This window comes from Blennius ocellaris (assembly GCF_963422515.1).
Source record: "Blennius ocellaris genome assembly, chromosome: 8".
Lineage (NCBI taxonomy): Eukaryota > Metazoa > Chordata > Actinopteri > Blenniiformes > Blenniidae > Blennius > Blennius ocellaris.
The window spans coordinates 9082857-9097617 of record NC_137657.1 but is presented as its reverse complement, the minus strand read 5'-3'; the positions used below and the strand labels follow the sequence as shown (position 1 = coordinate 9097617).

The window sequence follows — 14761 nt, the reverse complement described above, 5'->3', positions numbered from 1 at the left end:
CCAACATGGCGACCAACTAATAAACATTACAGTGAGGCCAAACACTGAACGCTCAACCAACTTTAATGGAAAGTAATGAGACGTTTCTCAGGACTCCTCCAGATTCTAAAGTCTAGTTCTTGTTTCTTTCACATGTGCAAATCCTTTTTTTTTTTTACTTTTTCAACGAGCTTCGCTCGCCCATCTTGAACTCCCAAGTTAGGAACCACTGCCCTTAACAGTGAGCACCATGTGTGAGAAAAAACAAAAACAACAAAGTAAGATTGATAAAATGAACGCTTAAATGTGCAAAATACAAAACTGTGAACAATATAAAGCTTCAACACTCTGAAATGAACTTAAGGTGGAGTCAAAATAACACAGCATATGTCATGCAATAAGAAATAGTGTCACATTGAAGAAAAGTGGGAGGAATGAGAGGCGGTTGGTGACGTGGCCCGCCTGCCCGCCGGGACTCTACTGCTGCATCTTGCGGATGATGTCGGTGGAGATGGGAGGGTGGAAGTTGATGGTGTGGTGGCGGAGGCCCTGAGACGTTTTGTAGCTCTTCCCACACCGGCACTTGAAGGGCTTGCGGACCCTTATCTGGGTCCGGTGGCCGTTCTTGGCGTGGTACTTGATGCCGTTCACATTCTGCAAGAAATCAAAACAGGTCGGTGGATGTCTGCGGGGTCTCCTGAGCAGAAAACAAAGGTGCCCGGTGGAAATCGCGCTGCAGAGGGAGCGACTAAATGCTGCCCCGCTACCTCACAGTGAGCCCGCGCCTACAACCCTGTCATTCACGTCAGCAATGTAATTTTCTCAGGCTGCATGTAATTTATTCCAACCACACGCACCAGATGTGGACGGAAAATCCCATAAAAGCCCCACATCACTGCAGCGGATGAGACGTATGCATTTATGCTGCTGTAATGCTCCACAAAGAACCGTTTTCCATTGTCAACGGCAGCAAATCTGAACTAAACTAACTCAGCTAATCATACTTTGATTATCCCCGTGGGGGAATTTTTCCCTTTCTTCCGCGTCGACTCGTCATAGTTCCAGGCTGTGGAGGTGCAGCCGCATGAATTCAAAAGTCCAAAATGTGACGAGGATTTACCTTGTATCTCTTCTTGCAGCCCGGAACAGGGCAGGCGAAAGGCTTCTCGTCTCCTCCGTTCATGCACATGGAGCTGAGGATGGACTCGGAGCTGATGGCGCTCTCGGTGGTCCACGACTCGTCGCTGTCCGACTCCTCGAAGTCCACGTCCTCGTCGTCGCACTCGCTACCTGCCGCAGGGCAGACAGACGCACAGACCAATGTTAACCGTTCGATAAATTGCCTTCCAAAAAGGGGATGTGGGCCCACCGGGGCCTCCGGGCCGGTGAACACCGGCCGCTCACGGCTCCTTGGGCAGAGTTCCCATAATCCTCGTGTGCGACAGAGTTTTCCAAACGGGACTGAAGTGTGCCAATCGTGGGAAAAGAATTTCTGCATTTTCGCTGAGGTCTGGGGGCAAGAAGCTGCTGTTGTTCAACCAATTAATTAAAGATGTTTTGCCAGAAGGGTGCATACTTGAAGAAAGAAAAAGGGGACAAAAGTACATGGGAATAAGATACAAAAAAAACCCCACTTATGTAACGTTCACTGTGGTGAATTCAACTAGTTAGCTGGAAATGGAGCTGTCCTTAAGTTCCCTTGGCAAGACGGCGAGTTTTCTCCAGCTGCAGGTCAAAAACATTTACTTACAGAATAACTCACTCAAGACAGCTGGAAAAAGAAGAAACAGATTGAAATGGACTATTTGATCGATAATATGTTTGATAGTATAAATTAGTGAAATATTGCAGTGTAGAAATCAAAACCAATTGAAAGGAAACATTTTTCCCAGCAAAATAGAAAACCCCAATATTAAATGAGACACGAAGACATCTGGAAACACACATTTCTCCATTTTGGAAATCCATGAACAGAATTTGACAGGTTTTCATATTCTCGTCAGCAGTTGAAGTTTGTGAGGAAGAGAGCAATTGAAAAGAAGCTCCATTTGCCGGATCATTCAATATAGAGGTTATTAAAACATAAATTAAACTATATAGGGGCGAGTGGGTGTAAGATGAGCCACTTTTGTTTTACTGATGTTGTCCTGGAGGTAAGGAAACATGACCTTTACCATTATTGCAGGATGTCTGCTATCAAATGAAATGATCAGAATGCATCTCTGACAAAGCTGTTTTAAATAATGACTTGTTGCAGGAAGAATAGAAATTGTTTGAGGATGAGGTGGCTTCTCCAGCACTTCACTCCGTGGGAAAGACGTCTGATCGGTCACATGGTCTGCTCCTTCCTCCTCTGTGAAAACCCTCTTCGCTTCTGCTGCTCCACCGTACCCAAATGTTTTGCCTCCCTCCTTTTTTTTTTTTTATGTGCCTCCTCAATGTTGACCCGACAACATTTCTGTCTTTTGGCACTGAACTGATGGACTTTCCTGCCTTGACATCAGCTTGTTTTCCTCATGAAGCCTCTTCTACAACGGTTAATATATGAAAAACACACCGAACCAGTTGAGTAGAATCAAGTGAAACACAGTTAAAAACTTCAGAGACCATTCAACCTGTGCTTCACTTTTACCCAGAGCCATTAGTTTGAGAAAACGGGCCAGCTTTGAATTTCAGGCTAATCTTTATTGAAGTCGTTCACATGATTTTACTGGTTAGCAAATCACCAACATGTATAATATAGACCTGTAGGCCCAGAGTGGAAACGGAACCCCTCAAAAGTGAATAAAGTTTTGCAGATCCGGGATTTTTTGAGTTTTTATTTGTGCAAGAAAATAACTAAGCCCACCTCCCACGTGCTTCTCTGCCTCTCTGAATTTATGCTCATATGACAAAAAATAAATAAATCTATATGGTTACCTGAATACGAGGGGGGTGGGTGGTGGGTTTTGGTGGTTACCTGTGGGTGTGCTGCTGCGGAACGAGGAGGACGGCGTGATGGGTGGCGTGACGGGAGGTGTGAGGTTGCCGCTGGTGTGGCGCTGCGGCGTGGAGACGCCGCCGCGGGACAGGCCGCCCGTCAGCGGCAGCGACAGCTTGGGCTGTGCCTTCTTCTTCAGCGTGTCGTGCTCGCGCCTCGCGGCGTCCGTCATGAACCTGGCCACCGGCGGAGCAGAAAGCGTTTAGGAAAACACGCTCATCTCGTTGAGTTTATGGTGAACATCTTGCCGCTCCTGGTTACTCAGACTCATTTGCTACTGTCGAGCACATGCTTGGAGAAAAAAAAAAAAAAAGGCTGGCTCCGTTCCCATCAAAGAAAACCTCGCGGGGTTTATGACGGATAGTAAAGTCTTGGCTAAATGTGTATCATAAAAATGAAATGTTAACATAGACATTGTTAAAGCAAAAGTGGAATTAACAAATTAAGTGAGAGCCACATCAAGATGTGTGTGTGAAGGCCGGGAGACAGTGGCAGACCTTCTTGTTCACTGGCTTGTTGCATAAGGCTTTTAAAAGCACCATATCAAAGACAACTGGGATGAACCCGGCGCAGTAAAAAAACAAAAAAACAACTGCCAACCGCTGCAGAAATTTATGTAAGTAATCCACCAGATGACATTACAGAACCTCACACTTCATAAGATACTGTAGTAATACTCAGTGATGTGGAAGACTTTGGGAGATAAGTTTTTACAGCATCATGGCATTAAGGTTATGACGATGTTTGAATTTGGAGAAATGCGTTTGGCTCGATTTATTCTTTTTTAGCTTAATGAGGGAATGTAGTTTTCACCTGTTGATGTAGCTGAGGGCGACGTATGTGGGCTGCTGCTGCTCCTGCTTCTCCAGAAGACAAGGGTCCGTATCTGAGGAGCGACAGAGAAGAGAAGAAGACACGTTGATCGAGATTCACGATCAACAAAACAGCGTAATCCTGCGGCGTTTCGCACTTCAGCATCGGCAACGGTGACGATGAGCTTCATAACTGAGGGAAATCGGTCAAAAGCAAAAGAGCTCAGCGGTTACAGAGTTACAGTTAATCGAGTAATTTCGTAAAAAATAGGGAAGAAAGAACTTCTACAACCACTTGATAAGTTGATAAATGTCATTGAACCACTTTCAATACTGGCATACATGTAATGTTATGTTTTATGTACTTTTGCAAAATACTTGTGTTACTGTGTTTAATCACTGTGCGTATTGAGTGTATAAATATGAAAAAAAAAGAAGAGTGTCTCTCCAATGGATTTTAAGTTGTATATCACTCTCCAAAAAGAGTAACTCAGTTGTGGGTGAGGAAAAGCATCTCATTTAGCAGAGGCGGTTGTTGTGGGACATTTAAGATATTCAGACCTCCCTGCAGAACAGTCTCCGTTCCCCTGGGATTAAAAACAAGAGGCCTGCTCCATTGTGCCAGATCCACCCACTCCCTCAACCAGCGCATAAACCCACCAGAAATGACTTGTACAGTGACGACAATGCCTGAGTGCTTCGCCACCGGCGGGCTGCTTTCAGGAAAGTGCCTGGTCAGGCTGGAAGTGGTGCTGCTGGCCAATCTGGTAAATCCTTTGTGGTTAAGTGTTTCTGGCAGGAACAGAGGAAAGGTGCAACCAGATGGTATATTGTGCTGACTTAACTATAAATAATCAGTGCAAGGTTTTCAGGTAGCTCTACTCCACACAAATACATGTAGAAGCACCAAAAGGCCAGAACATGTGAGTCAAACCACACAAAATGATAGCAAGGACCAACGATCACCAGTGATCTGGGCTGATGTGCTTCATAATAATACAGAACATGCCATACATTGTCCTTACATAACCTAATTCTAGACCCCGAGTAACAAACACTTTATGAATGTGTGATCAAAACTAAAACGGCTGTGAAAAAACTGAATCGTTCATGTCTTGATCTTTCATGCTTTTATTCTCTATAAAGTGACCTTGGGTGTCAAACAGAAGGTCAGCAAGCAAGTGAATTGTCTCAAAGAAAACACAGATTTTAATACATTTCTTAAGAGTAGCAAACACAAAACCGAGACCCGAACTGAGATATCTGTGATAACACCATGTGACATAGCAAACTAGTACTAGACTCAGAGCCTTGTCTTGTTTTTTTATTATTTTCACAGCATTTTGCAGCAGAAGGTCAATGGATTTCAATATCGCGCCTTTCCACTGTGTCAGCAGGTGGAAAATCTTACAATGTTAATCACATTCACCCATTCACACACCAATGGAGGTCACTGCCATGCAAAGCACCGAGTCACCTATTGGGAGCAGTTTGGGTGGTTCAGTGTCTTGCTCAAGGACACTTCAACATGTGGACAGATAGGGAATTTGAACCTGCAATCTCCGACTGAGACACTACCCACTCGCGCTTGCGACAATCGGAAGGGAAAGATGTTTTTTACTGGACATGTTTCACTGGTCGGCCTGACAGATTCTGACAGATCTGATCTGTCAGAATGGCGCCAAACAAGGCGTTGACAAACACACTGTTGAAACATGTCGGGTAAAAACAATCTTTCCCTACTAATTGTTGCTTAAAAAGAAATAATATCACAATGAAATTGGATTGCTTGTGACCTAAAATGCGTCTGACACTAATGATCTAAAGGAAATTAATAAGCAGGACTTGTCCTTAATGTGAAATATCTGAGAAGACGTTCTATATATAGCCTGCAACTGTTATAGCTGTTTTGCTAATTTATCCCCATTCCCCTTAGAATAAAATCACTTCCAAAACTGTTTATTTCAGTACCATAATCAACGTTTTACCCTCCACCTATTTCATTTTTCCTGGCTCTACCTCCCACTTTGAAAACCACCAGTTAAAAGTACAGACAGTGGCATCTTAAGACCCAGTCTCTTTTTAATTCCCCCCCCCTCTTTTCTTTGTTAAGCTGCTAAGTGAACACCACATTGCTCACACATGACACATACTGCGTTTTGCACGCGGGGCTCCAGACATTCATCTTTGCTCAGCGGTGCGAGATGCACAACAATAGCCAATCTCCGCACCCCGGGGGTGAAGCGGGACCCACTTCAAACGCTCTTCCCGTCGCGCCGCCGTCCATGTGGGAGAAGAGCGATCGCCCATAAAACGACAGTTTCTGCCACTTCCCAGCTGAGCCGCCCGCCCGGCCTACCTATGAGAGCCCGCCGCCGCCATGTGGTTGGAACGACCGCGTCTTTCCATTCGCACGCTGATTTTCTACTTTAACAACTTCTACTTATTCGGTAGGAAACAACCATATCAATAAGGTTACTATTAATACTGATGATAATCATTAAAATCTGGTTCCAGTTGAAATGATAAAAAAAAACAAGGCTGCGGCGATGACACAAAAATACACGGAAAATATATAATTAAAGTTCTTGCCGAAGGAGCAAGCAACACCTTAGTTAGCCTGTAATAAAAAACCTTGAGTCACACTCATTATTGACTCCACGGCTTCAGGCTTTTACTCCTGTTTGCTATTTGTTTCTTTGCCTTTATGGTACAAAAAAAAAAAAAAAAAGGAAAAACAATAAACTGATTTCCATGGACCGATTTCCAAACATTAGAAGCCAGATAAGGTTTCTTTTACACAGGTGTTTCCTATTAGACACTTATTTTTGGGTGACTTTTTTTTTTTTTTTAAAGTTTAACATTGGAAACTCTGCGTTTAAAAGAGATTAATGTAAAATACAGCTGAAGCCCAGTAGCTACCAAAACCTAAAGGAATGGAAGGCACCGCACTTTCCCTTTTCATTGCCGTATCCACCGTATTATAAACACCAACGTCAACCCCGAGCTCGAGTCTGTCATGAAGTTGTAACGGACCACTGAACCTCATCTGCGGCACATTGGAGCATCCGTGAGAAGGCCCACATGGTGGAGATCCACGAGAAATTAAAAGTCAACAACGCTATGTCGGCAGTGCTTTAAATAGCGGTGGGTGTCAAAAGGAGGGACCGCGCTGTCGATTGAGCGGCCAAGAGCCAAACCCCGTGGTTCACTTGGATGAAATAGTGGCAGAGTGTTATGATACTGGCAGATAGAGCCGCTCGAAAGCTCAGCGCCTGAGGCCCAGGAGGTTTCTCTTAATGCCCCAGTCGTAAGCAAGTGTTTCATTAACGGTGGATTTATCCCGAGCGAGAGGGACAGCACACCTCGCTTTGCTCTGCAGGCAAAGTCACGGAAACACAAGGGCAGGAGAGACACGTTCATTACGACATGGTTCCCCCCGCCAAAAACCAAAGGCACGGTAATGGTAAACGTGGTATATATGGTATATATATATATATATATATATATATATATATATATATATATGTGTGTGTGTGTGTGTGTAGCAGAACTCCCTCCCAACATCCCTAATGAGTGTCGGGGAGTGGAGCGGAGTGGCTGCCTGCTCATGGACTGCTGGAACAGCAGTGGATCAGTCTGCTCCCACACGCCGTAAATCTCACACACCTCAGGTGGGGACTGGGGAGGAGGCCTGCGGGGGCCGCTTCCCCACAGCCCCCGATACTCTGTTGGGGCCACCGGCAGTCACGGATCAGGATGAAGGCGCCTCGACTGGAGATGAGAACCCCTCTAATCAAACTACACAGGTGGTCCACCATGGTGGCCGACTCTTAAGAAGCCTTCTGGGAAACAACAACATTTAAAAGAAGAAGGGCATTTATCAAGAATCTTACGTTCCAGATGTAAACGGTCACTTTAAACAAGCTGCAGTGGCGTGGACTCAGGTGTGGAAGAGAGAGGATCAGTAGCAAAGCCTAATTTTGCTTATTTTGAGCATCTGAGAAGGTTTCATCTCCACACAAGCCTTCCAGTCTCAGGATATCCCACTACCCTCTATTTGGAAGTGGATTTTTCCAATCATCTTGAACTTGTTTCCATTGATCTGTTTGGCCTTCATACAGCCGGAGCAGATGAACGACAAGAACCACTGAGCTTATGACGCTTTGTGTCCAATGACTCGAGGCTTGTTCCACTGTGTGCCGTGAACGACGCCGTAACAAAGTCCAGATCGGGGCCCGACCACAGTCTGCAGCAGGAAGCTGAGGGACGGTCACACAACCCGCCTTCCTGAGGCTACGGCGGGAAGTGACGCCTGCTACCCTCTCGTACACACACACACACACACACACACACACACACACACACACACACACACACACACACACACACACACACACACACCAGACGCACAAGTCCCTCTCTCATTTCCACCAGCGTCTGGCTCTCCGCCCTCGTGGCCAAATGCACTGTGGGGTAGAGCGGAGTGGTGAGCATTATGGTGACATGTTTATGGTGGCTCTGAGCAGCGGGGGACATTACCAGGAGTGGTGGCGCAGGTAATTCATTACAATGTGACCTCTGAGGAGGAAATGAAACAGAGTCAAGCTCCATGTGTAAGCGGCCTTTGCGGGTTACTGAAACAACACGAGGTTAAAGTGACCCATTATAAATAGGGTTAGCACAGACAGCGGCTGAAACCGCGCGGGGCCTGTTTGCAAACCGAGCGCGCAGGGAAGCACACAAAGGCTCACATTCATTTCAACCACTTCGATTCATCTGCTTATTAATCGGCTGAATAATCAATGCTTTTATGGGGGAATTACTCCAAACAATGAGCTGCAATAATTGCGCAAAAACATTTGTGTTTTTTCGTCAAATTGCTTGTCTTGTGAGACAAATGAGTGCAAATGAACACAAAGACTTTGGAAGAGTTCATCTTGCACTGTCAGCTCATCAGAACAAATTATATTCTGATGATAGCAAAACAGAATGCCATCTTCAAATTGGATTCGTTCATGTTCAAACTGCAGTGACTCTTTTGTAAGACCAAAGACTTCACACAGATTCAGTCAGACGTCGATCCCCATTTGCAAAACAACAACTGAAAAATAACTACTAAATCATTAAAACAGCTCTTCAGAAATTTAACGTTTTGCTTGAGATCACGAGGTTTAAATTTAATTTTATGTCATATCTGATGCGCTGCGGTTGTGGGTTGGACCGTCCAGTGTCGAGGATTTCCATGTATTGATCAGTTATTGACTAAATATTAGAAACACTTGCCACTATTTCAAACTAGCTGTGCAACCTGGAGAACGAGCATATTGGCAAATGATCACCTCTGCATCCAAAAATGAGTTTATAATCTTAAAAAGTATGGCAGAGCAGTATGTTATGAGTTTGACCAAAACCAGACTGATTTGATCTGTTTTAATCAATTTGATTGTTGCTCTTAATCAAGTGGATTTCCGTTAAATAATCTCTTCTTCAATTGGCCAGTTTGGGTATACTGGTTTATTTCATCATTTAGAAAAATCTACGATAAGCATAATCACTGTCAAATTACATTAAGGAAAAACTGATTGTAGTAGTGTGGCTCATGAGATGATGGTGAGTAGATATACATATATATATATATATATATATACACACACATACAAATATACACACATACATATATATAAATAACAGTGTGAGAAAGAGAGAACTCTCAGCTGTCTGATTGGAGACGACACGTCACCCTGAACAAAACAGAAAATGAATCAAACTTAACAGGAGAAAGAAGTAAAATGTCTGACCAGGGGTGTTTTCTGTAGAACGTCAGAGCACTATCTCTTGTTGGTGCTCCACCATGGGAACCGCTCAGGCCTCAGTCCCCACACAGGAACAGGAGCCGCAGTGTCGGGGGGGATGGGGAAATGTAATTAGGCCCACCAGGTGCACAGATCAGGGAACTAGTTACCGTTTCCCCAAATTTATTACTTCCGTACAGATTTTGGGGGTGCAAGGCAAAAAAAAAAAAAAAAAAAAAAGGGCTAAATGAGGCTCCAGTGAGGATTGGCAACAAGCAGACTCACCGGTCCAAACGACACCATCGCCGTTTGCTTCTGGTCGTTTCAGTCACAAAGGAAACATTTCAGGGTGTGCTGCCTTTATGCCACACAAGAGTGCGCGGCCATTGAGGAGCACTTTTAGGCTTAACAACTCGTGTTAAAACTTTCCTCTGGGTCTGATGCTGCTGCTTTCTGGGCCTCGTTAGCATGCGTTCTCTTGAAGTTCAATGAATTTGTTCACTAAGGTCTAAGGCAGACCACCCAGCGTTGGTATCATCCACTTCACATTGCTCTCAGGGAGGAGAATAAACAAAAAGGACGTCAACGTTTCTCTGCATCGCCATTTCTTATATGAAATTTCCAGTTTCGGCTTATAGAACAGTGGTCAACAGATTTTATATGCATGCAGCATATCACAAACTCAATTAAATGTTTTTTTTTACAGGCAAACTAAATTGATTTAATTCTCTGAATGAAGATTAAACCACATTTGAGTTCATTCTTGACGTTAGTTGGAATTAAAATATAATTAGGTTTTCTTGATCTGAACCACGATGAATTCTGCCTCATTTTCAGTGAAATTTTATTGTAATTTCCCTCCTTATTTACTGTAAACCTGAACAAATAATGTATTGTACATAAGCTGCATTCAGCCATTGAAGCTCATCTGATTGCAAAACATTCCTATCAATAAATGACATTTCATGTCTGTGCAGCTCTGCGCTCCCTGATGTGGTTACTCCGCCAACTACATACACGTGCCTAAAATAATTGTGGAAATACATTTTGGCACCATACATCCACCATTGGTTTTTGCTATCCAGATCTTTTAGAGAAGAAAAAGAGAGAGGGGGTGTGTATGTGTGTTTGTTAACCAGCAGCAGAGCAGCGCCACCTCTTGGCGACGGAGCCGACCAGCAGCCTGTGGAGGGGGACTCGGGGACAAAGAATGTGTGCTTGTTTTCCAGGCGCCTAATTATAAAGGAGAATGTGCTTTAAGCAGCAGGCCACCAGATGAGGAGGAAGACATGCCAAATCAAGCACTCTCTCTGTAATTATGCTTCACAGGCACTTGGCACAACGCGCAAGATTTCGCACTTTTCAGAGTGAGCACAGGCCAGCAGACAAAAGAGGGAGGAGGGGCAGGGCAGCAGAGTTTTTCCACTTTGAGCCAACTAATTGCTTCATTATTCCCCAATAAGTCATTTGGAAGTGTGTTTTTTTTCCTCCCCCCCCCCTCTTTTCTTTTTCTTTCTTAAGGCTCACACCTCGGACACATGCACGGCACACAATGAGAAAGTGCAGGATATTAAAACCATCCAGGCAACAAACAAGAACAACAGAGACGGCTGAAGAGTGTCAACTTCAATAATCTCAGTCTGAAATGTTCCACGTAGCAACAGAAAGAGATTTACCATCAAGGCTCGACTTAAAGCCTTCAACAAATTAAAAAAATACTTAAATTGAATAGAATGATTAAAGTCTAGGGTTAAAAACAAACTGGCTTGTTGAGTCGCAGCTTTATTAAAGATGTGTAATGTAATTAAAGTTACTTAAAACCATCTGAATTGTTTTCAGCAAGAGTATAAAATAATGTGATGTTTTCTATTTCTATCCTTGAGGTAAGCGAAGCAAATAGTTTTAAAAACGACATCTTTAACTCTTTCACTATGAAACGGGTTGAATTTAATTAGATTTTAGGTCTGTAGGGTTATCCAGAAATGTGCAATGAGTGAGTGAAGCATAACTTTCTAATTTTACGGTGTGCTGTTGGCAAGAATCCCACGGTAATGAGGAAGTGCCGAGAGGCTCAGCAATGATCACTTTATGGACACAAAGCTACATTTATCTACTTTCTGTTGGAATTTGCATTTTCTAGATACGACAGACGGCCAAAGAGTCACAGTTATGAGAATGACGCGTTATAAATCTCGCCAGTGGTGACAGGAGAGCAGTAAAAAGGGGTTAAACACAAGTGAACTGTAACTATTACTGTGGACTTCACATCAGCTCGGGAGCAATCCCATCAGTAATAACTAGAAAATAATAACTCCGTTCAGGGAAGGATAACACAGACAGGAGACGGTGATTGACTGTGGACTTATCATTACTTCAGTCAACACCATCTGAAGCTGTAAAACCCTGACTGTTATTGTCTCACCATGCGTGAACGAGAGGAGGCGCTGTCGGCCGAGCGAGGACAGTCATCATGAGCTGAGGCGCTGCAGTAATGAGCTGCTCGCACACTGAGGTCTGCATATGGTTCAAATGTAATACATATCTAAATGTGATAACACCGAGTAGCTTTTACTGACCGGCTCCATTTGGCTTGAATCAAAAGGTAAGTGGAGACATAGTGGTGGGAGACACCGCTGGTCTAAAAAGAGAAGTCAGGACTGATTGTCACAAGTTTTTCCAAAGCACTTTTATTTGATCGCATTATCAGATCGGAGCATCTATCATGCTGCATACATTGTTTTAGGAATGGCTCGTAACAAGTTGCTTTTAGTGCATTTAGACAGTTATAGCTTTGTAGTGTTTAAGCTGTGGAGGAAGATCTGGTTAAATACACTAGTTTATAAAAATCAAACACTGGCCCATTTGAATGTCACTTGTTTCAGTAATTTATGGGACCATTATACTGTGAAGGGTCTACGAGAAACCATGACTCCAACTGAATGTGTGTGCATAATGCATGCATAACAACTTAATCTGCTTTGATTTTTGGGAGGAAGCTTTATTTTCTCAGTGTAATAATGCATGCTTGATATCTTTGCCAATATACACCTAGTTAGATTTTGAATCACAGACGAAACCTGCAAAGAAATAGAACTCTGAGATGAAGCGATGGCCTTAGCGATGGCCTCTCCACACAGCAGACCTACAGTACTTTTTTTTTTTTTCCATGTGGCTTGTTCCAGAAAATTAATTGTCCACCCCTGGACTGGACCACGGGTTCTATTTTCCACTTCTGTCAGCTTGGCAGAGGAAAATGAAAATTATATACAAACTAAGTAACAGGAAAGCAGAACAGCTTGACCTTGACCTTGATCTGGTGGCTCTTTCACATTGTAGCGTTGAGTTATTGTGGGAGGAGTCATCCCAAACGATCACAATGATGGGAGCCGTCTCTCAGGACGATAATGCCCCTATAAATGAAGGGGTCACTGAATAGGTTCACAAGTGCAAATGCAAAACCACTACAACAGTGAAGACCAGAAACTATATATCAGTATCAAATCAAGCGTTGTAGTGTGATCAAAAAAGGCTGCAGTGATTCTGGTGACCCTGTACTGTATACCAGTCACGTTATTAGGTATTTTTTGTGGCATTTGTCTTTGCTTTTGCAGTGGTTTGTAATTTGCAGACGGTCCCTGCACTCTGGCCACAGCCTACCAAACAACGTTGTTTCTGCTGCTCCAAAGACACACAGGGAGACAGACTGTCACATCCTCACAATGCTTCATTTTAGTCACTAATTCACCTCAGAACCATGTTTGGAGACTGAGCATCCATGATAAAGCCGGGAGAACATGCAATCTCTGCACAGAAAATGACCCCAAGCCCAGATTTGAACCAAGATTATTGTTGCTGAGTTTTAATTTCACAAGTGAGATGAAATCACAAGTGAACACACGTGGAAGGTAAAACGCTTATTTAATACTGACAGCATATAAACCTAATTCAGTGAAGGTGAAGCTCACCTTGCCCAAAAGTTGAACAGTTAGGACAACTGCAAACCTTACCAAAATAAAAAAAAACCCAAACAAACAAAATAACAAAAATATTATAATATAATATAGTCCACCTTGACTTCTGTTTATGTGACATGAAGCAAAAAGCAGACGAGAGGTGAAGGACCACAGACCTCGTCGCTCCAACGCACCTGGACGTGATGCACGACGATCAGGAAACCTGCCGGCACGTGACAACCAGCGGTGCACGCGCAGCGAGGCGTGCAGGACTCCCGCAGACACGTTCACACATGACGCTCGGTGCGCGCGGCCCTTTCAGCCACAATAAAAACAACGCCGCTCCCTGCGGAGCTCAATAATAATAATAACAACAACAATAAGCTGCCTCCTCCGCCCCCGTGTGTGCAACGAGCCCCAGTCTGCACCGCGGAAGCAGCTCTGCGGCTCGGACGCGCTCACGAGGAGCGACTACCCCACCATCCACGGCCGCCCGCCGCCACCACACCTAGCAACAGGGTTGCCAGGACGCAGGAAATAACTCGCGAGCTCGGCTAGTTAGCCCCGGCGGCTAGCCGCGGCGGCGCCCGGCCCACGGCGCGGCGCGAGGCGAGGCGGCTCTTACCGATGTGGTTATCCTCGATGTGCACGATGAGCTCGGACAGGGAGTCGAAGTGAAGCCCGCAGCCTCCGAACCTGCAGGCGTTGGAGAAGAAGGAAGCGGCGGCGATGCCTGTCATGGTCGCTGCCGCATTAGAAAACGAGGGCAGGCGGACAGGCGGCGAGCGGCGGCGGGGGGTAGCAGCAGCAGCGGAGGAGGGGGGTGGGGAGGGGAGGGGGGGGGGCGCAGCAGGGGGAACAGCTGGGGGAACAGCTGGAGCGGCGCGAGGACTCCTCCGAGCTGCGTCAGGTCAGCCGAAGAGGCACGAGGAGGGCGGAAGCGAGGAGGTGTGACTTTCAGCAGAAAACTGGCGTTTAAAAGTTATTTTAATCCACCAAGCTGATATCATCTGATCAGGGAAATTATATAATTCTTCGGCCTGTCCTCGTGGTAAGGCGCAAAGAATGCTATCATTGTCCGCAGTTTAAATTGATTAATATTAATAATAATATTATTATTTTTCCGCCACTTTTCCTGCGAGTTCCTCATCCTGTTGAGAGCACTGACACAAGAAGCGCACAAAAGTGTGCAGAACGTTCGGGAATATCGACTTTTGTTCACGATTCGGCCAAACGTTTCGG

At 44.7% G+C, this 14761-nt stretch overlaps 1 protein-coding gene across 1 annotated transcript; it reads right to left on the bottom strand.

Annotated features, from left to right (window-relative positions):
- Positions 1-45: 45 nt before the first annotated feature.
- On the bottom strand, positions 46-14294 carry jazf1b (JAZF zinc finger 1b). The gene is made up of 5 exons (XM_080501626.1): positions 14145-14294; positions 3773-3845; positions 2939-3135; positions 1100-1269; positions 46-633 (listed from the first exon to the last, which is right to left on the bottom strand). Exons 1-5 carry the CDS (start codon positions 14257-14259, stop codon positions 457-459), a joined length of 732 nt encoding a protein of 243 aa, XP_080357752.1. The 5' UTR covers positions 14260-14294; the 3' UTR covers positions 46-456.
- Between the last annotated feature and the right edge of the window lie 467 nt (positions 14295-14761).